Source organism: Erythrolamprus reginae, chromosome 12, assembly GCF_031021105.1.
Source record: "Erythrolamprus reginae isolate rEryReg1 chromosome 12, rEryReg1.hap1, whole genome shotgun sequence".
NCBI lineage: Eukaryota > Metazoa > Chordata > Lepidosauria > Squamata > Dipsadidae > Erythrolamprus > Erythrolamprus reginae.
The window spans coordinates 986940-1012748 of NC_091961.1; the positions used below are offsets into that span (position 1 = coordinate 986940).

General features: G+C 47.5%; 2 protein-coding genes across 11 annotated transcripts in view; one reads left to right on the forward strand and one right to left on the reverse strand.

Moving 5' to 3' along the window:
• Nucleotides 1–21215, forward strand: LOC139174622 (cytosolic purine 5'-nucleotidase-like). Of its 10 annotated transcripts, none has more exons than XR_011560396.1 (19): nt 35–191; nt 4167–4240; nt 6297–6414; nt 6540–6635; nt 7598–7689; nt 9464–9521; nt 9645–9738; nt 10309–10362; nt 10491–10574; nt 11362–11403; nt 12473–12580; nt 12927–12993; nt 13694–13864; nt 14538–14589; nt 15217–15872; nt 16024–16200; nt 16322–16399; nt 17382–17521; nt 17640–18178. XR_011560396.1 is itself a non-coding variant. In XM_070765092.1 (18 exons), the coding sequence occupies exons 1-18, from the start codon at nt 103–105 to the stop codon at nt 17388–17390; spliced, it is 1524 nt and encodes a 507-aa protein (XP_070621193.1). In that variant the 5' UTR covers nt 1–102; the 3' UTR covers nt 17391–18178. The 10 variants fall into 10 exon arrangements, 2 of the variants coding, with proteins under 2 accessions (XP_070621193.1, XP_070621195.1); XR_011560401.1 differs by lacking the exon at nt 17640–18178 and adding an exon at nt 20555–21215 and having other exon boundaries at nt 47–191; nt 15217–15277; XR_011560402.1 differs by lacking the exon at nt 17640–18178 and adding an exon at nt 20729–20907 and having other exon boundaries at nt 47–191; nt 15217–15277.
• Nucleotides 18111–25809, reverse strand: part of GMCL1 (germ cell-less 1, spermatogenesis associated) — a 13414-nt gene continuing 5715 nt past the window's right edge. Inside the window, exons 8-14 of the mRNA XM_070765096.1 lie at nt 25101–25191; nt 24282–24422; nt 23630–23699; nt 21364–21439; nt 20812–20957; nt 20044–20131; nt 18111–18886 (exon numbers count right to left, since the gene is read on the reverse strand). Coding sequence (XP_070621197.1) covers nt 18776–18886; nt 20044–20131; nt 20812–20957; nt 21364–21439; nt 23630–23699; nt 24282–24422; nt 25101–25191 — 723 coding nt within the window. The 3' untranslated portion in view covers nt 18111–18775. The remainder of the gene's footprint in view (nt 18887–20043; nt 20132–20811; nt 20958–21363; nt 21440–23629; nt 23700–24281; nt 24423–25100; nt 25192–25809) is intronic.

Sequence of the window (25809 nt, forward strand, 5' to 3'; positions counted from 1 at the left end):
GCGACTGGCGGGAAGCCTGGGCAGGCGGGCCGGGGAGGGGCCGGGTCCAGGAGAGGCCGCGGGCAGCCGCAGCCCGGGCTTCTCCTCCTGGCCGCCGCCGAGATGGGCAGTGTCCTCCGCGAAGTCCCCGCGGCCGCCGAGCCGCCTCCCCCCGAGCTCCGCGGGCCCGTCAGGCGGGACTATCACCGCCGGTAAGGGCGCGGGAGAAGGGAGGTCCCGTCGGAGCGGCCCCCTCAGCAACCCACCGAGCCCCGGCGTCGAAGGGAAGCGCCTCGCCCGCGGAAGCCGGGCAGCCGGTCGGGGCTCCCGTTGGGCCGGAGAAGGGGAGGAAGCGGGAGGACGCGGCCTTAGACGGGCCGTCGAGGGGGGGGGGAGCGAGGGGGGGTCTTTCAGGCGAGCCCCTCCGGCCCACCGCAGTCTGGGGCGCCTTGGCTTCCGAAGGCCGCTTGTGGGCGACTTTCTCCCCCGGAGCCTTTGCCGGCTGCGACCCCCAAGGCCGACGGGGACCCTGGCATTGCCCGCTTGGGCCCTGGGGGCGTCGGCTGCCCGTCCCGGCTCTGCCTGAGGGAAAAGGCTGAGAAAGACCCCAGGAAGGAGAAGCCTCTGTGGGGCTGCAGAGACCCCCCCTTCTCCCCCCTCAGCAAAGGAGCCCGAAAGAGAGGGGCCACCTCCTGGCAGTCCCTGCTTATTCATTTACACCCCCTCCCCCAAATGTGAAGGTCACCTGTGGGCAATTCTTAGGGATGCCCCAAGAGGCCTTTCCTTCTTCAGCAAGAAATAAGGGGGTGGACTCATGAGGGCAGGGGGCTTCTGGGCCACTTTAACACTTGCGAGCTTCAACTCCCCGAATTCTCCAGCGCAGCTGTTAAAGGCGCCAAGTTTGGGGAGCCCTGCAAGATGGGCCGTCGGTGCTCCATGGGGCAGGGTCTCCTGCTTGAACAGTGGGGCTGGACTTGAAGACCTCCAACCAACCCTGGTATTCTACGTTCTGTGTGTGAATGATGTGGGGATTGGGGGATTTCACGTAATCCAATTTTCATGGTTTGTTCATGTCCAGTTGCAGTTCTAGTCTTGTGGAGCTTCCTTAGGGGAGAAGAACCAATGGGAAGGGTCTCCCCCAGGGGCCTGATAGAACCTATAACTTGCGGGGTTTTCCTGGGTTTCCCATGAGAAGATTTGTCCAGGTGGTAAGCCAGGTGCCTCTGACTGGGGATGGGTGGCACCTTGGTTTACTGGGGCGCACCAACACCTGGAGCAGCTTTGAAAGAAGCCTCCAAGTGAATGTGGCTGACCACGAATCCATGCCAATGTTTAGGTCCACACCATGTCCATGGGTAGATGCAGTGGGCAGTGAATGATGTCTACTTCTCCCTTATTGTGTTGGATGGCTGCCATCTTGCAGTCTTATACAGGGTGGTAAATGAGCCTTATCATTTCCTGCAGAGGTTGTTCCGTCTGTCTGTCTGTCTGTCTGTCTGTCTGTCTGTCTGTCTGTCTGTCTATCTATCTAAAGTGAACACAAGAACAAGGGGACACAATCTGAAGTTAGTTGGGGGAAAGATCAAAAGCAACATGAGAAAATATTATTTGACTGAAAGAGTAGTAGAGCCTTGGAACAAACTTCCAGCAGACGTGGTTGGTAAATCCACAGTAACTGAATTTAAATATGCCTGGGATAAACATATATCCATTGTAAGATAAAATACAGGAAATAGTATAAGGGCAGACTAGATGGACCATGAGGTCTTTTTCTGCCGTCAGTCTATGTTTCTATCTATCCATATCTATCTATCTATCTATCTATCTATCTATCTATCTATCTATCTATCTATCTATCTATCTATCTCTATCTATCTATCTACCTACCTACCTACCTACCCACCTACCCTAGGGACTCAGGGCGGCTCACAACAAAAACAAACATAGATCAATGTAAAAATGTTTCAATTTAAAATAATTGCAAAAAAATTGTGCAGAATTTTGCCAACCAAGTTGCTTAGGGTGGATTCCAGGTAGACTGTCTTCATTGGTGGCTGGGACAATGCTTTGTCCTCCCTGGGTGAGGGGGGGATGTGCCCCCTGAGGAAGAGAATAGGAGGATGTTTCAGTTGTCTTCTGCCCCCTGCTGGGTGGATCCCTGCCCTTCCTTAGTTTATCCTGGAAGCTGGCCAGGATTTGGGGGTCTGGGAAATTGGGGCTGCCTCATTGTGGGGAGGGGAGCTTTTGGCAGCCTTTAAAGGAGCGTAGTGCAGCCCCTCCCGAAGAGAGCATCTGTGGACCCCCTGGTTGGTTTTCAAGCTTCCTTTGGTTGAGATGGTGGTGGACCAGTTTCATGGCAACTTATCTGGATATTTTTCCAGATAGAACCGAGGCCTGTTTTGGAATGAAGGCAGCACCGTCCCTTCCCTCTCCTGCAGGATCTATGTTGTGACATCGAGGGGGGAAATTTGACTCCCCCCCCCCCCCCCGGTCGTCTTAGACAACTTTTGGTCTTATTGTCCCAAAGGTGCTTTTTCAGGGGGCAACTGGACTTCCTTGTTTATTTTGCAATGGAGGAATCAGTTTCAACTCATTCCATACTTGGGCAGCTCCACTGAGTGTTGGTGGGAAATGAGACAACGGAATTTATTTATTTATTGGATTTATAATGTCCTACAACTGTGCCTGAACATACTTTTAGCTGTGGAAACATTCCAGGGCAATTATAGGGGCCACTTGGAAATGTAAGAGCAGCTGATTCTGGAGGCAGGACTGAGGGTCTAGCAAGGGTTTGTTTGCTCTTTCTGAAAGTCCACTCTGGCTCTCCTCTCCCGCTGCCCACCCCTCCTCCCCCTTGGGGGCATTGTTTTCTTTGCAGAGCAGACCTTGACCCCTGGAGGGGAGGCTACTCTCCTGTAGAGGAGGGGGCAGGGGGGGCGTAGTAGCAACCTGGGCGAGCAAAGGAGGGGCTGATGGGCAGTTTGCAACTATTGATAGATTACACAAAGCAACATCCTGTTCCAAAGGGTTGCAGAGGGTGACGAAATCTTCTGACGCACAAGCTGAGGTCTTTGGCAGGTGAATGGACTTGGTCAGCCATCCACTAGCAGAGGAAGCTTTGCTGTCTCAATGGCGGCCGGTAGCAGTCGGAACTTCACCGTTAGGAAATCTCTCCAGGGAGCCTGGCGGTTGGGCAGGCTCGGCCAGCAGATGGACTCCAAAGTGACCCTTGGCAGGGCTGGAGAATGGCTCCCAGAAATGTCCTTACAGGGCTTGGATCCGCAGTCAACTCCTCATGGGCAGCTTGGCCGGAGGAGGTTCATTCCAGGCGGACTCTGTCTCCTGTCCTGGGGATCCAGTTGGCCAAGGTCTCTAGCTGGCCATCTGAAACCTCCATGCCACCAACCACACAAAGCCTGCAACACAGGCCCTTGGAGGGAAGCCCCCGGACTTGAGAAAAAAGCTTCCACACCAATCTCTGGCAGCCCCCAAGAACTTCCTACTCAGTGGCAGTTCTGAGGCTCTCAGGGGAGTTGGCCTGGGTTGCCTTCGAAGCCGCTTCTGCCTTTGTAAGGGCTGCTGGTGGCCAGAAGACATGAAAGGTAGGCCTGGTCAGTTGCCTGGGACAAGAGGTGTTGTGAAACCCGGGATTCGCTTCTCTATTCTAGTCTACTCTACTCTACTATTCTGTCTTCTCTACTTCTTCCTTTCCTTCCCTTCCCATTCTATTCCATTCTCTCTCCTCTCCTCCTTCTATTTCCAGAATTAAATTGTTCCTCTTTAAAAAAAAAAATAGAGGAGATCTAGAGCAGTGTTTCCCAACCTTGACAACTCGAAGATATTGCTGGCTGGGGGATTCTGGGAGTTGAAGTCCAGATATCTTCCAGTTGCCACGGTTGGGAAACACTGCTCTAGAGGAGGCTTAAGGGGCAAATACATAAGAAATCTCAGGTCTCCCAAGGGGAACCTTGGCATTCAACCATTTCTGAATGTTTATGGAATATTTGTGTTGCCCATTCCAGTTCAACAGTCCAGCTGGGCTTCTTCCTACGGTTTGCTTGATTTTTCCCAAGCCAACTTTCAGGCAAATATAGGTGGTCAATTAAAAGAGTTACAGGATTCTGTTTATAGCAAGACCCGTCTGTGGGCGTCTGACCCCCTTGCTGTTCATCCCGTCTCCTCCCCAGGATCTTCGTGAACCGGAGCTTGGCCCTGGAGAAGATCAAATGCTTTGGCTTCGATATGGACTATACCCTGGCAGGTAAGCGGGCGTGAGTGCTGACCCTCTGGAGGGCATGGGGTTGCCGGGGGGGTGGGGAATAATCAGCTGCATTTTTTTATGAATGGGGGGGTTTTTTCTGGTGAGAAACATAGAAACATAGAAGACTGATGGCAGAAAAAGACCTCATTGTCCATCTAGTCTGCCCTTATACTATTTCCTGTATTTTATCTTACAATGGATATATGTTTATCCCAGGCATGTTTAAATACAGTTGCTGTGGATTTACTAACCACGTCTGCTGGAAGTTTGTTCCAAGCATCTACTACTCTTTCAGTCAAATAATATTTTCTCATGTTGCTTTTGATCTTTCCCCCAACTCACTTCAGATTGTGTCCCCTTGTTCTTGTGTTCACTTTCCTATTAAAAACACTTCCCTCCTGAATCTTATTTAACCCTTGAACGTATTTAAATGTTTCGATCATGTCCCCCCTTTTCCTTCTGTCCTCCAGACTCTACAGATGGAGTTCATGAAGTCTTTCCTGATACGTTTTATGCTTAAGACCTTCCACCATTCTTGTAGCCCGTCTTTGGACCCATTCAATTTGATCCCTCTCTTTTTGTAGGTGAGGTCTCCAGAACTGAGCACAGTATTATTCCAATGGGGTCTCACCAGCGCTCTATATAGTGGGATCACAATCTCCCTCTTCTTGCTTGTTATACCTCTAGCTATGCAGCCAAGCATCCTACTTGCTTTTCCTACTGCCCGAGAAGTTGCCCGAGAGACCCTTGTGACCTTTGTCTTAGTCCATTATTAAAATGCAAGCCTGTGTCCTTCTGATTCAACCTGTTGGGGGGGGGGGGGTGTCAGTGTGTTTCTTGGATGAAGAGAGGAGGCCTAGAGCAGTGGTTGCCCACCCAAGCATCTTTAAAATCCTGATGCCTCTCCTGATGACCTATGATTCCTATTATTCAAAAAGTGGACTGCTCAGGCGGAGGAAGACTAGGCGGCCGTTCACTAGGTTTAAACAAGCTGTATAGAGCGCTGGTGAGACCACATTTGGAATAACACTGTGTCCAGTTCTGGAGACCTCACCTACAACAAGAGATGGATCAAATTGAACGGGTCCAAAGATGGGCTACAAGAATGGTGGAAGGTCTTAAGCATAAAACGTATCAGGAAAGACTTCATGAACTCCATCTGTGTAGTCTGAAGGACAGAAAGGGGGGGGGGGATGATGGAAACATTTAAATATGTGAAAGGGATAAATAAGGTTCAGGAGGGAAGTGTTTTTAATAGGAAAGTGAACACAGGAACAAGGGGGCACAATCTGAGGTGAGTTGGGGGAAAGATCAGAAGCCACCTGAGAAAGTATTATTTTACTGAAAGAGTAGTAGATACTTGGAACAAACTTCCAGCAGACGTGGTAGATAAATCCACAGTAACTGAATTGAAACCTGCCTGGGATAAACATAGATCCATCCTAAGATAGAACACAAGAAATAGTATAAGGGCAGACGAGATGGACCAGGAGGTCTTTTTCTGCCGTCAATCTTCTATGTTTCTATGTTCCAATTGCCCCCATTAAGAATGAAACTGCCCTCCTGTGGGGCATGGGCCCTACGATGGGAAATATTTCTCCACCCAGAGGGTCGTTAGTTTATGGAATTCACTTCCAGAAGAGGTGGTGACAGCTGTCAGCCTTGATAGCTTCCAGGCAGGATTAGGCAGATTCATGGATGCCAAGAGTATCGGTGGTTATTGAAACGGATGTCCATGTGCCGCCTCTATGTTGGTTGAGGCAGGCAGGGTTCCCTTGGGTCCCATTTGTTGGGGGTCGAGGGAAAGGGAGGGTCTTGCCTTCTCTTTCTGCTCAAGATCCCCATGGACAATCAGGGGCCACTGTGTGACACAGAATGCTGGACTCGAGGGGCTTTGGCCCCATTCAGCCGGGCTCTTCTTAGGTTCTTATGTTCTTAAGCAAGCACCAAGGCCACAAAGCTCACTGAGGAATGGCTGGTCTTCCTTTGGGCTTTGAGCCAAAAAAGATGACCCAGGAATGGGAAGGGCCACTCCCTCTGCTCTTTTGTCCTCCAGTGTACACCTCTCCCGACTACGAGGAGCTGACCTTTGAGCTGCTGTTGGAGCGGCTGGTGTCCATTGGGTACCCACCCGAAATCCTGGCCTACAAGTATGACCCTGCCTTCCCTACCAGGTAACAAAACACCCGGTTGTTTAATGCCCTCCCACCCATCCCAAGTCCAGCCGCTGTTGGAGACCTCGATGCTGGATGGTGAATTGCTTGACCAACGCAGCTGACCTTGTCTTTCCATTCTCCAGGGGGCTGATCTTCGATGCCCGTTACGGGAACTTACTGAAGGTGGACTCGCATGGCAATCTGCTGGCATGTGCTCACGGCTTCCATTTCCTCAAGGGGTAGGTGGGCTTCTCCCTGCTTCAGGGCAGAGGGCTTCATCTACTGCCTCTCTGCTGAGACCCCGGTGGTGGGACAGGAGGACACAACTTTTGCCTTGCCCCCTTCCCCTCCTGAAGGGAGTTCTTGGAGGAGAGCTCAGGGCCTTTCTCCCTTGGATCTCGGATTATTATAAAATTTGGGGGAGGTTTTATGATTGGATAGAAAATTAAGAGGTACATGATGTATGTATTAGTCATTGGTCAATTTTCGAAAAATTGAAACGAGAGAATTTGATTTAAGCTTTGCAAGCCAGATGGTGGTAGAACTATATAACGCTATAACACAAAATTTACTTATTGTTTAGACTTAAACATATAGAACTTTATCTTACGATGTAGGTGATATATCATGAATAGTTTTTTTTGCTAAAGATACACATATATATAGAGAGAATTTTTAATTAGCTATATAAGATTAAAATTTAGATAAAAGAGATTTTATTATTCTTTACATTGTTGTAACCTTTTGTAGTAAGACGGTGAGGGAAAATTTTCAATTTAGAATTTTAAGAATTGCTAATAATGTATAAAATTTACAGAAAATTTTACACGGGTGCCCTCCATTGAGTGAGTAATGAGAAAAGAAACGTTTGCATATGATTGATTTTAAGCATTGTTGTTGTGTTTATAACTATATATTGTTTTATTTCATGGTGGAGAAAAATAAAAAATCTTATACCGTCTCTCTCCCGGGGAGGGAGGGGGGCAGTGGGCTTTCTGAAGGAGCTCCTGTGACCGCTTGGCCCCCTGTAGCCACCGAAGGATGCTGGGTGGTCCAGAACAGGTGCTTGCTGGTCACAAGGGGAGCTTGGAAGAGATTTCCAAGATCCTATTTTTACACGTTTAGCAGAAGAGGTAACTTAGTGATGTTTGCCTTCCCTACAATTACGTTTCCATCTCACCAATGATTTTTCTACTCTTAGGAATGAAATGTGGAATTACTACCCCAACAAATTCATCCAGAGAGACGACACCAAACGTTTTCATATTCTGAACACTTTGTTTAATTTGACAGGTATTTTGCAAAGGGAGAGCTGGGAAGAGGGAGGACCAGCCTCTGGCCAGGTCACTGCCTGCCTCAAAGGAGGCCTTGGTCTGGCGGTTCCTGGGGTGGGAGGAATGTCGGCCACAGCTGCCTGTCAGTTTCTGTGGAAGTGGAATGCAAACCACCCACCCACCAACTCCCCACAGTTCCCTAAAGCTGCTAAACCTTTCCCGTTTGGCAGACTGGTGGGCAGGAGAGAAAATTGGTAATTTTTGTAATTTATTTATTTTGTCAAACAATTATAGGGTGATAATTTGTACAAATAAAACATTAGATAAAAAGTAACAAAAGAAGACAATAGGACAGGGACAGTAGGCACAGTGGTGCGCTTATGCAGGCCCCTTACAGACCTCTTACAAAGGGAGAGAGGTCAATTGTAGGTTCCGTCCAAGGGGTAGATGTGCTCACGTTTGTGTTGAGCGGTGTGCACTTGTGTGCATGTGTGAAGCTCCATTTGTGTGAGCGACAGACGTGTCTGCTGCTCATGCAAATAGAGCTATTCATGTGCCATCACCTGCCGATTGTGTGCCCAGTTCCAGACAGGCTGGGGCCTGAAGGTGGGGAACCCCGGCGTAGAGAGAACCCACATTTTCTATCTAAAGCGTTTTGTACGTACAGTGGTCGCTAGGGACTCGTCATGAATTGGTTCTGGGAGGTGCATTCCCAGGAAAACAATGTTCTCTCATAAGGAATAGTGTAGGGCAGGGGTCTCCAAACTTGGCCACTTGAAGACTTGTGGACTTCAACTCCCGCAACTCCTCAGCCAGCGAAGTCCACAAGTCTTCAAGTGCCAAGGTTGGAGACCCCTGATGTAGTGAGTCACAAGGCAACTGGCAAGTTCTAACTTGTACTGAACAAAGTATGAGTATTAGGACAAAACGTTTGCATCAAAATGTGTTTGAGTATCAAATTTGATGAGTTTCAAAGCAGTCGAGTGATCCCACGTTGCCTCTATATTTTACGCCATTTCTCCACAACTTCCTTTGGCTGAGCCTTAGAGTAACGTCCGTAGCCGAGCCACTTTGAGATGCCGTAGCTGTGTTTGCGCAACACGCAAACATTGTGTTAACATTGCTTAGAGTTTCTTGTGGTTTAGCACGTGGCACCAGTCCAGAGGAGGCTTCCAAGAGGAAATGGAGTCCTTTGATGAGCGAGTGGAGATGTTTGGCAAGGGCAATCTTTGTACTCACCCTGTGGCGCAAATGATTTCCCAAGCATGGCACTTTCGCAGGCAAAAAGTTGACCGCCTGTTAAAATGTCTAGGTAACATAATAAACCTTCCACAAACTTTAAGCAGAGTAAATGTAGCAATGGGGGTTAGTCAATCAATGAATCAGACTTAGTACAAAATAGAACGATATTATTATATACAAATAGGCAAAAATAGTAGTTTCACAGTCCAATATCATACACATATAATCCTAACAATGGTTTACAAACCAGGTTATCGCACACAGCAAAATATACACACAGCAAATATAAATCTCTCTAGTATAAACTCCCCCAAGAGGAACATCGTTGGCTCCCTCTTGTGGCCAACCAGCAAATGACTCTTAAAGGTACAATCATAAATGTACATCGCTAGCTTCTGTATTGCAACACCCAACATAGTGACACACAGTATACTAACACTGCCTCTAGTGGACGTTGAGCTGTCAGAATGGATTTTCCAGGCAGCCCCTGAAGTGGGGGCTCCCCTTGGCCCAGGGGGGCCCTTTGCTCAGCCTTTCCTCCCTCCCCACAGAAACCTACCTCCTGACCTGCCTGGTGGACTTCTTCTCCAGCTTCTCCAGATACACCAAGTAAGCCTGGGGACCCTCCCTGTGCCGATGGGTAGTAGAGGCTGGGTAGAAACTCTGCAATGTTCCTTTTGCTCCTGGTCTGGAATTGTGGCTGATCTCCCCTTGGTCTTCTTTCACTCCCAGCTGCGAGACCGGCTACAGGCAGGGCAACCTCTTCATGTCCTTCCGCAGCATGTTCCAGGATGTCCGAGAGGCCATGGATTATGTCCACCTTTCCGTAAGCAGAAGGGGGAGGGGGAGGAGGAGGAAGAGGAGGCTAGGCAGGAGCACGGAGGCAGAAATGGGATTCAGACAGACAGAAATATTCTCTTGCATTGTTTATGACAGTGAGTCACACTTAAAAGCCAGCTTGGCCGAGTGAGATGTTGGCTCATGAGTGGGGAAACCTGAGTTCTAGTCCTGCTGTGGGTGGGATGCTGACTGGTGGTTTTCAGCCATTTCCTCCACTAGGAAGAAAAAAGGAGGCAATGCAAACCCCTTTAAAAAAGAGGGTGAAAAAAAGGGCAGGGAGTTCCAGGGGTCACGAGACACAAAGCCACTCAAGGCCAAAGCAAAACTCACCACCCAGTCGTATCTTATATTTGCAGCTCCGAGGCAGCTTAAAAATAACTTCAAAATCCATTGATAAAATCGCATTGTTGGTAACTTAATTCGAATCTTGGATAGGAGGGAAGAGCTAGAACTTTGGGTCTGCCTTGGTCCGCTGCCACGCAAGAGAGACCCACAAGTGCTGGGCTCGGGCCGTGGCCCTGAATTCACGTGGCTTCCTCCTCTGTTGCTCTCCTAGGGCTGCCTCAAGGAGAAGATGTTGAAGAACCTGGAGAAGTATGTGGTGAGAGATGTGAGTGGCCTTTAGCCCTTGCAGGAAATGCCCACCGTCAGCTCCTGAAATCCCACCCTGAAGCCACCCTGGCCGCTGTTGCGGGGGGCAGCCAGATTCTGACCTGTGGCTCGTTTCCTTCCCCACAGCCCCGTATTCCTCTTCTGCTGAGCCGCATGAAGGATGCCGGGAAAATGTTTCTGGCCACCAACAGTGACTACAGCTACACAGACGTAAGTCGGACCTCCCATACGTAGGTGAGGCAGGACCTGCTTTCCTCCACGCCTAAGAAACGGGTAGTGCCAGACTGACCATTTGGCTGGCCGGCCTTGCAGCTGCTCATGGGTGTTGTGGTTGGATTGCAGCCAGGTCTTTTGATAACAGACTTTGGGCCAGATGAATTGGGTCTGCCTGGCCAGCCGGTGTGGTTGTCAGAGGAATTGGAAGTGAGGAGGAGGGAGAGATAAGGGGTGAGGGTCCTGCAGAGGCTATACTGGGGCTTTGCCTGGGTCTGATAAGGAAGAGGAGGTGGGAGACCCTATCGTGGACGCAAGAGTGAGAAGGATGCAGGGGAGGCAAGAGCAGTTACGCAGACTCAGAACCTACGAAAAACGAATTTCCGTGAAGTAGAGGAAAGATATTTTTTTTATGTATTTTACAACTATTTGGAGTTTTAAAACTCACCCTTTGCATTAAACAGTCATTCTGTAATGTTTCTCAGCTGGAACTACATGGGATACCCCACCAGTTTCTTTAATAAAGTACAGTAGTAATGTAGAAGAATTATATGAATTTTCAATGGATTTAAAATTTTCAATGGATTTAATGGTTTTAAGCCCCCTTTGAAAACCCGTGAAGTAGCGAATCCGCAAAAGATGAACCACAGAGTAGCGAAGGATTACTGTATTTAAACTGTATTTTTATTATTGTATTATTGTATTGTGTGACGCCCTGAGTCTATTTGGAGAAGGGCGGCCTGTACATTTAATTGAATAAAATAAATAAACGATCTCTTTCCAGGCAATCATGACCTACTTGCTGGACTTCAATGGAGGAAACGCGGTAAGTCCACCTGTGAGAGGTTTCAGGCCCAGGGGGCCGTTAGCAGCAGCAGCAGCACCTGGAGGGGTCCATTCCTGTGGATCGCAGCAGGCAGGCAGGTCACTGGGCTGGGGACAGGCCCTCCCGCCAAGCAGGGGGGAACATTGGGGCTGCCTTTGTGCCGGGCTCCGGAGGAAGCAGTGGCTATGAAATCCCATGCGCTCCAGGGAGGTAAATTGTCAGAGAGCTTCCGATGTAAGTCTACAGCAATTCTCTCCATCATCCAGGCCACGGTTGTCCCAAAAGTGTTTCTTTCAAGAGGCTTTGAAGAGGTTTCGCTTCTCATCCCAGAAGCTTCTTCAACTCTGGCTGGATGGTGAGGAAGGGAAGGATTTATCTCCCTTGCAGACAGCCGTTCAGTTCCTCCTTTTAGAGGGCTGCTGAGGTCACCTGGAGGCTTACCTGTGTCTTCAGGGTCACCTGAGTGGTGTTAATGCTTCCTGAATCCCTCGTCCTTCCATCCCCCAGCATCCAGGCAGAGCTGAAGAAGCAAAACACGTTCAGAGAAAACGTAATTATAGACAAAAATTTATAGATGTGCAGAAATGGACAGGATGACAATGGGGATTAAAGGATCAAAGAACTCAGAGTATCGTGAAATTTGGATTAAATGGTACAATTGGATTGGAAACGAAACCAACGTGAAAGGACGCATGAAAAATAAGAATCACGTAAATATAAAATATAATGTATATCACCAAACAGACACCACGTAAGGAAATGGGTATGGGTCTGTGTTAAATTATTGTGATGTTTTTAAAAATGAAATAAATAAATAAATAAATAAAACATTAAATAAAACGATGGAAGTCCAGCTGCCTCCCGAAAGAAGCACCTTTGAGGTCTCCAATGTAAGGAAGCCCTTACTACTAAAGTCCATATAAGGAGAGGCCTGTAACGGAAGAGCAGGGGAGAGAGAGCGAGAGCGAGACCAGTGGGCAGCCCTTGTGAGCTTGTTGTGAATAGTACAAAACCTTCCGGACTTCCCGGATTGCCATGTGGCCTAAGTTGTTCCCTTTTCCCACCGCAGGACAAATCCCAGCCTCGGCTGTGGCGCTCTTACTTTGATCTGATTGTGGTGGACACTCGCAAGCCCCTCTTTTTTGCGGAGGGAACTGTCCTGCGGCAAGTCAACGTGGTAGGTGCCTGCCAGGGCCCAAAGCAGGGAGGTCTATGGGGAAGAGTGGGGCAGCATGTAGGGCAGGGAGGGGGGTCAAGCTCAGCCAGTGAAAGCAGCTTCCCGAGCTCTGTTTTCCGCTGCCATGCAATGCTCTGCCCATGTGTGGCCCTCTCAGGCTGTTTTCACTGGCAGGGGGTTGCAGGAGGCCGTGGCAGCCCAAAAGCGGAGCCCTCCAGGCGTCCGTTGCTGAGGGGGGAATGGGGAGTCTTCAAAAGGAAACAGACGGGCAAGGATGGTCACTAGGAGGCGTCCTGGGTTGGAGGGGTGGTCTCTGCGCTGAGCTGAGCCTCGACTTTGTTTTCAGGACACGGGGAAGCTGAGAATTGGGACCTACACAGGACCCCATCAGCACTGCGCCGTCTACTCCGGAGGTAAGGTTGCCTGGGTCTGATCCCGCTGGGCCTGCTGCCTTTCCCATAGCCCACATTATTTAATAATAATAATAATAATAATAATAATAATAATAATAATAATAATAATAATAATAATGTATTAGATTTGTATGCCGCCCCTCTCCACAGACTTATTCATTCATTCATTCATTCATTCATTCATTCATTCATTCCTTTTTTTAATGCCGCCCTTCTCCTTAGACTCAGGGCGGCTTACAACATGTTAGCCATAGCACTTCTTTTCAACAGAGAGCCAGCCTCTTGCCCCCACAATCCGGGTCCGCATTTGACCCACCTCGGAAGGAGGGAAGGCTGAGGCAACCTTGGGCCGGTGATCACATTTGAACCGCTGACCTGCAGATCTAGCAGTCGGCTTCAGTGGCCTGCAGTACTGCCCTCTATGCACTGCGCCACTTCGGCTCTTAGTACATTTCTTGAAGATGAAAATCGAAAATTAATCTGCATAACACAGTATGGAATTGTGGCTAGTAGGTTAAAAAAAAATCCCAGACCATAGTTCAGGGGTCTCCATCCTTGGCACCTTTTAGGACTTGTGGGCTTCAACTCAGCCAGGGGAAGTCCCTCAGCCAGCAAAGTCTTACAAGTGGCCAAGGTTGGAGCCCCCTGCCATAGTGAACCTACAGTGAAACCCGTCCCCCCCCCCCCCCCCCGATTCCAGGCTCCTCAGACCTGATCAGTGACCTCCTGGGCGTGAAGGGCAAGGAGATCCTTTACATCGGGGACCACATCTTTGGGGATATTCTCAAATCGAAGAAGAGGCAAGGATGGCGCACATTCCTGGTGGTCCCCGAAGTGGCGAAGGAGCTGCAAGTGTGGACGGAGAAGAGCGGTGAGGTCCCACCCATCTGTGGGGAGAGAGGGCCCCCCAAAGATCTCCTACAGCAGTGATGGCAAACCTTTTTCCCCCTTGGGTGCGGAAGGAGCGTTTGCGCATGCTATCCCGCATGCGCGAGTGCCCACACCCATAATTCAATGCCTGGGGAGGGCAAAACCAGCTTCCCCTGCCCCTTGGAGGCCCCCTGGAGACCAGAAACAGCCTGTTTCCCAACTCCTGGTGGGCCCAGTAGACTCATGTTTCGCCCTCCCCAGGCTCCAAAGGCTTCCCTGGAACCAGGGGAGGGTAAAAACGCCCCCCTCCATCCCCCCAGGAGGCTCATTGGAAGCCAAAAATGCCCTCCCAGAGCCTCTGTGTGAGCCAAAAATCAGCTGGCCAGCACACACATGCACATTGGAGCTGAGCTAGGACAACAGTCATGTGCCGCAGATGTGGCTCTCCGCGTGCCACCCTTGGGACCCCCGCCATGGGTTGGCCATCACTGTCCTACAACCGTGGTGGAACTTGTGGCTTAGTCACCTTCCAAGCGTGGCCTGGACTCTCCCTGGCTAGGCCCTTCAGTTGCCCACCCCCAAGAGCCACACGGTGCCCTCAGTCCCTGGGAAGGGCCCTGGCTGGTTTCTCCGTCCCTTTTGGGCAGACCGCTAAAGCCGCCTTCTCTTTGCAGAACTCTTTGACGAGTTGCAGCGCCTGGACGCGCTCTTGGCTGAAGTCTACCAGTGAGTAAGGCGGCCCTTTGGGACCCACGAGCCTTCTGCCTGGGGGGCCAGGGGGTTGCTTCTTCACGGCGACATGGATGGGGCCAGGGCTAAACTCGGGGGCCTCCCACACCTTGGCCTGACCCTCTCCAGGAGGGAGTCTGACCACTGCTGCTGCTGTCCTTAACTGCTTTGATACAGAACCATTGAAGGGATCGGTGGCTGTGTTGTTGCTCCACTCAGAATGGCCTGAGGCTGGGGGGAAAGAATGGTCACTCTGCTTAATATGTGGGGGGGTTTAGAGACTGGAACTGAATGACCAGAATTGGAAGGGACTTCGGAGGTCATCTAGTCCAACCCCCTGCACAAGCAGGAGAGCCTATATCATTCTGTACAAATGGCGGTCCAGTCTCTCCTTAAAAAATCCTCCAGTGATGAAACACCCACAACTTCTGGAGGCCAGCTGTTCCACTGGTTAATTGTTCCTATTGCCTGGAGGTTTCTCCTTCACCTGAGATTGCATCAGCGTGGCCCATCTACCCAGAGGGATGAGAAGCGCTCCTGGGGGCCACCGGGCAGCTTGGGGGAGGGTCTCGTGGCTGGCTGAGGTGGCTGGGCATCGGTCTGAGGCTCCCTTGTCTTTTCCAGGAACTTGGACAGCGGAAGCACCGAATGTCCAGACATCAGCTCCACCAAGAAGCAGATCCAGGTTTCATCCCTCTCCCTTGGGGTCTCAGTCCCACGTGGCAGATCTTGGAGCCAGGCTCAGATCACCCCCCAACCTCTTCACGGAGCATTGGGGGGGGGGTGGCCATCTGGAGAAAGAACCACAGAAAGTCCCCAAAGAAAGTTTGGGGGAACTGGCTGCAGGGAGAGGAGCCGGTGGGGAATTGGGCAGTTGCACCAAGGAAAGAGAGGGGCCTGGGGTTTGAGGGGGAGGGCTAGGACCCCGCAGAGGGTCTCTATTCTCCAGAAGGGCTGGGAGTCCGGAGAGAATTTCCTTTCTGCTTTCTTGGCCTGGAAATCTACCACTGAAGGGCGGGAACAACTAGACTTTCAAGGGGGGGGGGGGGGTCGGCTCATGTTGTGCTGGTCATCCACCAAAGTCATAGGAGTCAGAGACGAACAAAACTGGAAGAGACCCCGGAGGTCTTCCAACCCTATGTACCCGGACAAGTTTGTTTGCTTGTTTATCAATCAATCAATCAATCAATCAATCAATCAATTGGATTTCTAGGCCACCCTTCTTCATAAACTCCGTAAACGCAGGATGGCCTACAAAAGAATAAATACAAATAGAACATGTAAGAAACCCAAATGTTAAAACACATCTAATGTAAAAACCCCAGTTATTAAAAAAAACCCAATCACCCATCATTCATTCCATCACAATCTGGTGGTCAATTGTCTCCGGAGATCCACCTCTCTGAAAACGGGGCTCCTTTCCTCTGGCAGCTGGTCACCCACGAGATGGACCTGTGTTGCGGGAAGATGGGGAGCCTCTTCCACTGTGGCTCCCGCCAGACTCTCTTTGCCAACCAGCTGATGCGCTACGCAGACCTCTACGCGGCCTCCTTCGTGAACTTCCTCTATTATCCGTTCAGCTACGTTTTCCGGGCACCAGCGGCTCTGGTAGGTGGGCAAAGCCAGAGACGGGGAGAGGGAGTGGGGCGCAGGGCTACGCAGGGGAAGGGGCTTCGGCTGCTGGGAATCCCTGAACGTGGCTCCTATTTTGACTCATGTTCCCTCTCAGATGCCGCATGAATCCACCGTAGAGCACATAAAAACGCAGACCACCGAGATGGACTTTATGCACCAGCTCAGGCAGCAGGTGAGTTGGGCAGCTTATAAATTTAATAAATTAAATTAAATTGAGCAGAAATACTCCAGGGTCCTGTGGTTGCTCTTGCCCACTTCTTCTGGGGCCGAATTGGCAGCTCCCGTTGTTGCCTTTCCCCTCATAGCCCTAAAGGCTTAGGGCCAGACTGTCTTCAGGAGGGTCTTCTGCCACACAGCCCCCAGCGACCAATAAAGGCCCACAGGGTTGGTTTTTTCTGGGTCCCGTTGGGCAGACAATGGCGGTTGGTGGGGCCGTGGGGGAGGGCCTTCTCTGTGGTGGCTCCAGCTCTCTGGAACCAACTACTCCCTGAGATTTGCAATGCCCTCCACTGCCCTCCAGTCTTTCTGGAAGGCTTTGAAGACCTGGCTTTGCCAGCAGGCCTGGGGCCACTGTTATCAATCAACACACCTCTAGATCCGGCCACAATAAGATTCTATGATTGTGTTGCATTGGGTTTTAAATTGTCTGATGTTGTTGTTTAATTGTTGTAAGCTTCGGGAGTTGGGTGGCATACAAATTAATAAGTAATAAATAAATTTCTTGACTTTGCACTTATCCAGTGTGGAAAAGGCCCCCTGGCCCTGGGCTTCCCCTGCCCTTGCCAGGACTGGGGGGTGAGAAGGGGCAGGGCCAGGAGGGTCCCTTTGCCCCAGCGATGCCACTGACCCACATCAGGGCTCAGGGAGACCAAGCCCAAAGTTGGCATGGGAGACATTTTGGGGATAAAACACAAATGGCTCGATGTACTGAGCCCTGGTGGTCCCAACTGCCATCATTAACGGAGTCTGGGGGGGTTGTCGAGTGTTTGTTGCAATGGGGCTTTAATACCCAGGTCAGCCACAAGGGAGCGCTGTGTCCTCTACCTGAATGAAATCTCCTACTGAGGACCAGTGGCGCTCTCTAATTTGCTGGGAGTTCTTAGAAATGGTACAGAAAACTGTTGTAACCACGTTTCTTTCTTTTTCCTTTCTAGCTGGAATGAGTTGTACTTGGAGTTGGGATAAATTGCAGCAATACAATGAAGACCATTTCACCCGCAAGACATTCTCGGCCTTGGAGCTCTCAGAAAACAGTGGACGGAGGCTTCCAGTTTAATTCTCTCTTCTTCCAAAGGTGTAATATTTTCTTCTAAAAGGCTTAGCAAAGGCCCCCAGTGACAAATGCAGGAAAGAGTGGCCCCCCTCCCCACCTTGCTTTTCCCAGCAGCCAAACTGTTTTCTTTCTCTCCAAGCTGGAACTTTCCCTCAAATGGGGAGAAATTCTGGGTTGCATTTGGTTCCCAGAGACACAGCTGGATCCTCTGGATGGGAAGGCAAAGGGCCGAATTCAGACCCCTATGAGGACTGCAGCACAGGCCACCAGAGAAGGAATTGACCGCGTCGTCTTCTGCTGCATTGGTTCCATCGTCCGGGTTGAACCCACAACTCTACAATTCCGTAACCCATCGCCCCTGCCAAAATAAGTTTTAAATTCCTGAAGATGGGATTTACATTCCCCCTCTGAGTCCAAGTTTAGTAAAAAAACAAACCAGCAGACGCTGAGCCTCTTGCTTCAGGGTTTGAAAGGGCTTTTTTTTTTTGCTTTAAGTCAAAACCCCAAAAGTAAAAAAAAGTATATCCAGGGATGAAATGATGGATGTGAGGAATTAAAACTGCTGGATTGAGGCAGCTGGATTCTACAAAACGACTCTTACAAAATACAATCGATGTTTAAAAATATATGTATTTTTTGAAAACAAAACAGAATATATTATACAAAGTTTTCAACTAAGTATTTACAAGTATAATGATTTTTTTTAAAAAAAAAACAATGCAGAGATTTCGCCAGGCCAGGAACTGACCCTTAACAATGAAGGGCTTGGTCAGAAGAACAAATCAAGAGACCACCAACCCCCCCCCCCCCAGATGTTCTCTATTAATTTGTGGGCTTTATTGAGACATCCTCCTCCCCCCTTTTAATTAAGCAGGCCCGGTTAAAGTCTTTCTGTGCTGTCAATAACTGGGTGCAGCCCTTGTTATGTGTCATGCTCTGGGGATGAGAATCCACAGAAGGAAATGGGGGTCCTGGTAAGGGGCTTCCAGCTATTCATAGGAATGTAGAGAGGTGAGGTGGGACTCCAAGGTTTATTTGCGACAGAAGGAGCGGGGGAGCCTGGGGCTCACAATTTCTAAAAAAAATAGAGCTCCCAACATACCAGTTAGCTGCCGGGGCTGTCAATCGTAGGAGAAGCAGATGCTTCTCTCTCTCTCTCTCCAATAGAGAAGACCGTTCCGCGATGTTTCTTTCAGGGCATCTCAGGAGCTGCTTCCAAATGAAAGTGACCAGGCAGAGACCATTCCAAAGTCAATCACAGCTGCCTGAGTCATCTCACTGCCCATCGTTTTCCCTTCTCTTCTCGGGGGACGTGTACAGGAAGTTGCAGCAGATGTAGAGGGGGAAGACCAGCAGTCGGCTGTCCAAATTCATCACTACTTGTTCCTAAAAGGCAAATAAATAGATATCAAGACTGAACATAAAAATGCTTTTAGAAGCCCTGCAGAGAAAAGGTTTAGAGAAAAGGCTAGAAAACTCCAAAACTGATTTTCCAACTTTCTATTGGAATTTCAGAGGCAATTTTCAATCACGCATCAGTTGAATCCGTATAGGAGGAGAAAGTATTGAACCTAAGAAGAGCCCTGCTGAATCAGGCCAAAGCCCATTGAGTCCAGCCTTCTGCGTCACACAGTGGCCCACCAATTGTCCATGGGGTTCTTGAGCAGGAGGAGAAGGCAAGACCCTCCCTTTCCCTTGACCCCCCACAAATGGGACCCAAGGGAACCCTGCCTGCCTCAAGCAACATAGAGGCGGCACATGGCATCCATTTCAATAACCACCTATGATACCCTTGGCACCCATGAATCTGTCTCATCCTGCCTTTGTTTCTCTAAATATTTTCTCTGGTTCCATTTTTTTTTTTGAGTTCCAAGGATTTGTAATATTTTTTGAAAATAATCTTTATTGAATAAGTACATTAAAAACGCTACAATGTACAATATATAACTAAGGGGGGAAAAGAAGAAGAAATAAAAAAGAGAAAAGGAGAGAGGAAGGAGAAAGACAGACGGACGTATAAATAATTCACACTTACACATGGCATATGCATTAGAAATGATCGTCTTTTGGTTAAGACCTAAGTAGTTTAAGACCTGTGTGTGCCTCTGTTTGGTTTTAAAGAAAGAAAGGATTTGTAGTCTTTCCTGCACAAGGGATCTGCTGAACGGCATCCTTTCTTCTTGTGCCCAGAAACTTTGCAGTTTGTGAGGAAAGGAATTATTTCCAATCATTTGACGAGAGCTGTAATAAATACTGCATTTCCCTGACTTCTTTGTGCTCCCCAGGGAAGGAAGGAAGGAAGGAAGGAAGGAAGGAAGGAATCTTCTGCAGGGAGAGAGATAGACAACCTTCCACTTCCAAGGTTGTGGCCAACCTTCTTCCCATTCTAGTGGAGCTGAGGCCGTCAGAAACCCCCAGTGACAGTGTCATCACAGGACAAGATAGTTCCAAGGCAGCCAAGGGTGGAACCCAGATTCATTCCCCTTCCTCTCTCCTCCTCCTTAGGAGGCTCTTAACAAACCCAAAGCTTTGCACATACAGACCTGGTCTTTTTCCAGAGTGAGTATCTGGTATCCTGCAGTTCTGCTACAAATAAGTTTCCCACTGCTATGAAAAGAAGCCAGGCGCAGCCTAAGGGCAGGAGAGAAACTGTGCTGTGCTTTCAAAATTTTATAAACAAACAAAATAAATAGAATCAACGGAGAAAGCAGGTCGTGGGGTTTTCCCCTTGGAGGGAGGGGGAGAGTTACTGGATATGAGATGGTCAACAAGTCAATTTTATCCACACACACACACACAAAATTGCGTACACAAAAAAGCAACAATAAAGGTTATAAATGTAAAAAATAAAAAGGACTTTCTTTTCTAGCCTGGTGACAATGCCCAGAGCAATGTGTAGCCAACCCGAGAGCCCTTTGGACTGAAAACACCCCCAGCTCCTTCATTAACAGGCCTGAGCAGACTTTTTTTCCCCCTAAAAAGGGACAGGAAGATGATTTTAATCTTTCTTTATTATTTATTTATTCAAATGTTTTATGCCGCCCTTCTCCTTAGACTCAGAGCAGCTTGACTGTGCAGTTCATCCAACGTCTTTGTGAATAGACACTTGTTCCTTTTGAAACATTTGTGTTTGAGTTTTAATTTGGGGCTAATTCCTGGACGGAGCACCCCCCCCCCCTCGCTTCAGTGATTTCAAATGACCAATGATATCGACCTGCTTCCCTCCAGCAACTGCTGATGAACGCAGAAGGCTACCTGTGGCTCTCCCCCCTTCTAGCAACACAGAACCACCGGACAGGAGGGGAACCCACCTGAACGCGATATTTCTCCGGGGCTGCAAACTGACGGAGCCGCTGCAGGGCTGGTTGAGGGTGTTGCGTTTGAAGACGATGTAACGGTTGGTGTACGTGACCAGCAGATCAAAGCCAAAGTTGAAGCCTGTCCATCGCCAGCAATACTTGCAAGAAGAAAGGGGGAAAAGGGGAATTGAAGAAATGGTCGTACTCTAAAGCAGTGATTCCCAACCTTGGCCACTTGAAGATACTATTTGGACTTCAACTCCCAGAATTCCCCAGCCAGCGAATGCTGGGAGTTGAAGTCCAGATATCTTCCAGTGGCCAAGGTTGGGAAACCCTGTTCTAAAGGACCTCCTCCTCTTTGACCCCGTGTGTATTTTGTGTCAGCTCAGGAAGTTTTTAAAAAAGCTACATGAGCATTGTCATCGTTGTTATACTTTCCAATCGCAAAGTATTTAACCTTGCAAAAACCATCTAAGGAAACGCTGTTTGGGGGAAACAGACGGGTTATGAAAACTGTAAACGAATGACATTTTTGAAAGGAGATGGAAAAATATTTGTGCTTACATCACCATCTTTGGCAAGTTTCCTGCCACACCGCATACTGTTTGCTTCTAGTTCCTCTTTATTAATCTCTTGAGGCCTTGAACATATAAAATAACTTTCTATAAAATGGCATTCCATCAAAAGAAAGCACAAGAAAAGTATTCCAACTGGTTGCATACAGATCTTAACATCTGAGTAAAGTCACTTTCCCCCAGGAGGGTCTCCTGTTCAGTATCCGGAAATCCCTTCCTGGCCAATGCGTCAAAGGGTTATTATCTTCCCTGGCCAAGCTAGAATGGCCACCTACGGACCTCGGGTGTGGGTAGCCAGCACCCTAGCAGGACCCTAGTCAGGCCTTGCACCCTCTTTCCCAGAGCAGGAACAACTATTGTGGCTTATGGTGGAGAGAAAGCGGAAGGAGCAGAGGAGGCTGTTTTCTCAGGGGGTTGTTAGTGTCTCTGGCACTGGGCCCGTAGTAATACATGATGTTCAAATGGGAGAAAGAGCCACATTCTGCTCTACTTTCTCTATAGCATAGCATTGACAATAGAATTTACATTTATATACTACTTCAGGGTGCTTTCCAGCCCTCTCTAAGTGGTTTACAGAGAGTCAGGCTCTTGCCCCCAAAGATCTGGGTCATTTGACCCACCTTGGAAGGATGGGAGGCTGAGTCGACCTTGAGCCTACTGAGATTCGATCTGCCAAACTGCTGGCAGCCGGTGATCAGCAGAAGTAGTTTGCAGGACTCCACTCTAACCACTGCACCAACGAGGCTCTATGCTCTCCCTAAGCTACAAAGGAGAGCAAGCCGAGCTTCCCATGCACTGAAAGGACCTCTACCTTCCCCTCGATACAAAGGTTGCCAAACTTTAACCCCAGGCTAAAATGCCATTGTGTAGAGACCTGAAGAGGACCTCTTGTGACTCACAGAACGGCACCAGAAGTGCAAGAACCAAAAATTAAGTTATCGATTGTCAACTACTAGGAACCTGCCCGGCTCAGAGGGACACCACCCAAACACAACCCCAACACTCCTTGAGAATTCCTGTTCTAACAGACGGTGTTCTTAGCGTATCGCTTGATTAGAAGAAGCCTGGCAATCTTGGCAACACCGTTTAGCTTTCCTTATATTCTGAATAATTGGGAATAATCCAGTAAAATTACTTCCCATAATCCAGAGGCCATCTATACAGAATTCATAAGTCTCTTAATCTTGACCGTTTCTACGTTAGCAATTCCTGCTACAGTATTCAAGATTTCCATTGAAGGTAAAGTCCAAAAACCTTTTGGAAATCAACGTCTGTAATATTTCTGCCTAACTTTTAATAATGCTCGTTGGCAAGCAATATTTTTGGATGAAAAAAGACTTCCTCTATAAAAAGTACTGATTCATACAAGGCAAGTTGTCTGTTTAATATCTTTATGTTTTATAATATTTTCCACAAATTTACCCTAAATATTTAAATTCAGAGTCTTGAAGTTAACACACCAAAATCTTTTAAAATTCCATATATTTTATTAATATTTTAAACAGAGGATAAAAACTAACAAAAATACAGAAGGAGATAAAGACAAAAACACAGAGAAAAAGATTAATAAACAGAAAGCAGCAATTTCTGATTTCCTTTGCAGCAAAGGGAGGCATAATTACATACTTCTTTCTATAATGCTGTACAGTATAAAGTTATATTTACTCTAGGATTACAAAAAAAAAGCTAACTTTTTCTATTATCTATTTTTTTCAGCTCATCAATGTCGTAAGTACATTTTTTCCTTTTTATAACCCTCCCAAAACAAAACCCTGTAATTCAGGGTGGCATGCAAAGGAGATGAACTCACTTAAGAATATTTTATATCAGTATCTTAGATTTGTTTAATATAATCCTTTGCACGAGTTATATTCTCATGTTTTACTACTTAATTTTAGCATATTATACTGCATTTTAACTTATTATTTATTCAAATAATAATCTATTTTAGCCAATTTTATTGTATTTTGACCAGTCACAGTTTTATGACGACCGATGAGGTCCTTTTCCTCGCTTTGATATGGTTGATTGACTAATCAAATAAAGTTGATATTGATATTGATTGTGATCCCTGAGGATTCTAGTGGTGTTGGTGGTGTTGAGCCTTTCCATTTTGGACCATACAATAAAGTGTTGCTGCAACTACACCCAAAAATCTTTTGAAATAAGGAATATCTAGGCTGCTTTTCAGTTACTTTATAAGATAAGCGCTGAAATCTGTTTTCTCCTTACAAGAAAAGAGGCGTCATACGTACCCAATGTCATTGTCTTGTTCCGTTCTAAGCATGGCGAACCACTGCTGTTTGTAAACAGAGAACAGCCAGTCTAAAATTTAGAAAGACCAAAGTGGCCCTTTTATAAACGAGGCAAGAAAGTTAAAGCATTTTTACAAGGCTTCTATGCTCTCCCAATCAAAACTGAGTAGTTTATTCCCCCCATAGATGAAAAAGTCAAAAAACCCAGAGTCTAAATAAAAATACCCGTAGCAACAAATTCAAATAACTTTATTGTGGTCATTAACCAGCAGACCCTGTAAGCTAAGGGTCTCCAACCTTGGCAAAGCTGGGAGTTGAATTCCACAAGTCTTAACGTTGCCAAGGTTGGAGATCCCTGATGTAAGCAACAAGTTCAGAGAAAGAAGTGAGGGGCAGCACGAGAAAAGGCTACGACCTCCTTTCCACCCAGTGGGATGTAAGAGAAGTAGAGACATAATTTAAATCTAGCCACAAACTAGCTTTAAGTGCCTGAAACTAGATTCAATCATTTGCCAATTTTACTGCTGAGCTAAGTCCACATTGGTGGCACACAAATTGTGATGTGCCATCTTCCAAAGACCCACAAACCCAATTCTGACTTTGCTTTCTCAAGTGCCTGGCATGACAGAGAAAGAAAACAACCCATTCTTACCTGCCGGGATCAGATTGTCTCGTTCAATAATTCTTGCGGATGCCAGATCGCTGATTATATACTGCAGCCTCAGATATTTGAACACGGGTATAAATGCATATCCTGGTTCGGTTTCCAAGAATGAGACCCCATCCTCAAAATCTGAAAAGTTAAAGCAGATCTTTAAAAATGTGTTTTTACTATTAAGTGAAAAGCAGCACAGCGGTCTGTAGGCCGTTGATCAACCCCAAGGGAGAAGTCAATTCAGATATAGTTTAAAAGGATTATATCCTGATTTGCTTTTAAAAGTAAAAGTGACTCAGAGGGAAAACTAGTGGAAGATGTTTTATACGCTTCCCGTCCCACGCCAATACGGAACAGCCTCCTAAGGAAGAGTTAGCTGAAGATACTGTCTAGTCTGGAGGAGAGAAGGGAAAGGGGGGACATGATCAAAACATTTTAAACATGTTAAAGGATTAAATAAGGTTCAGCAAGGAAGTGTTTTTCATAGGAAAGTGAACACAACAAGGGGACACAACCTGAGGTTAGTTGGGGGAAAGATCAGAAGCAACGTGAGACAATATTATTTGACTGAAAGAATAGTAGATGCTTGGAACAAACTCCCAGCAGACGTGTTTGGTCAATCCACAGGAACTGAATTGAAACATGCCTGGGATAAATATAGATCCATCCTCAGATAAAATACAAGAAATAGTATAAGGGCGGACTAGATGGACCATGAGGTCTTCTTCTGCTGTCAATCTTCTATGTTTCCATACTGAGTATCCTGCTTCAGAGATTTCCAACATGCAAAATGTTGACAAATAATGTCATACAGACCTTTCCTGCGCTTGGCGAACCAGGCGTCTGCTTCACTCAAAAGCTGTTTCAAGGATCCATTCCAAGAAGGCACCAGCTGAAGGAACATCCACTACATAAAAGAAAGGGACACTGAATGGGGATATGAAAGGAGCCCCCAACTGGGTGGCCCCCTGGCGACAAATACCCAAGCACAATCCCCATAAAAATGTAGTAGTAACTAAAGCTTTACACATTATGTACGCCGTGTTCCTACTAAAAACTGTTTATGGATAGAGGATATTGTGACACGTATTTGGAAATAAAAGCATCACGTTAACTGCGGTATGATACAACTAATTTCTTGGGATTTTTGATAAAGTGAGGAAATGAATTTGTTCTTCTGTCAAAATGTAATTAAATGATAAGTGGCCACATCCCTGTAACAAAAGCAGGAAGAGAAGAGAAGAGACAGCGTTCATGGAGTAAGAAAAGAAATAACCAAAGAAATTGTGAATACACAGAACTATTTTTTTTTAACTTCTCTAAGTATCCCGTGCTCTCTTGCAATCCAGTGTTACTCTAAGTTTTAATGGGTCATTAATAAATTAGTACTGTAAATAACCAAGCACAGAATACGACCACCCGTCAAAGATACTAAACCATCAGAACAGGCAGGAGAGATCACATCGGTCTATAAGAATCCCGTCATTTTTGCATCATCAAAACAAAACGTGGAACACACGGATAT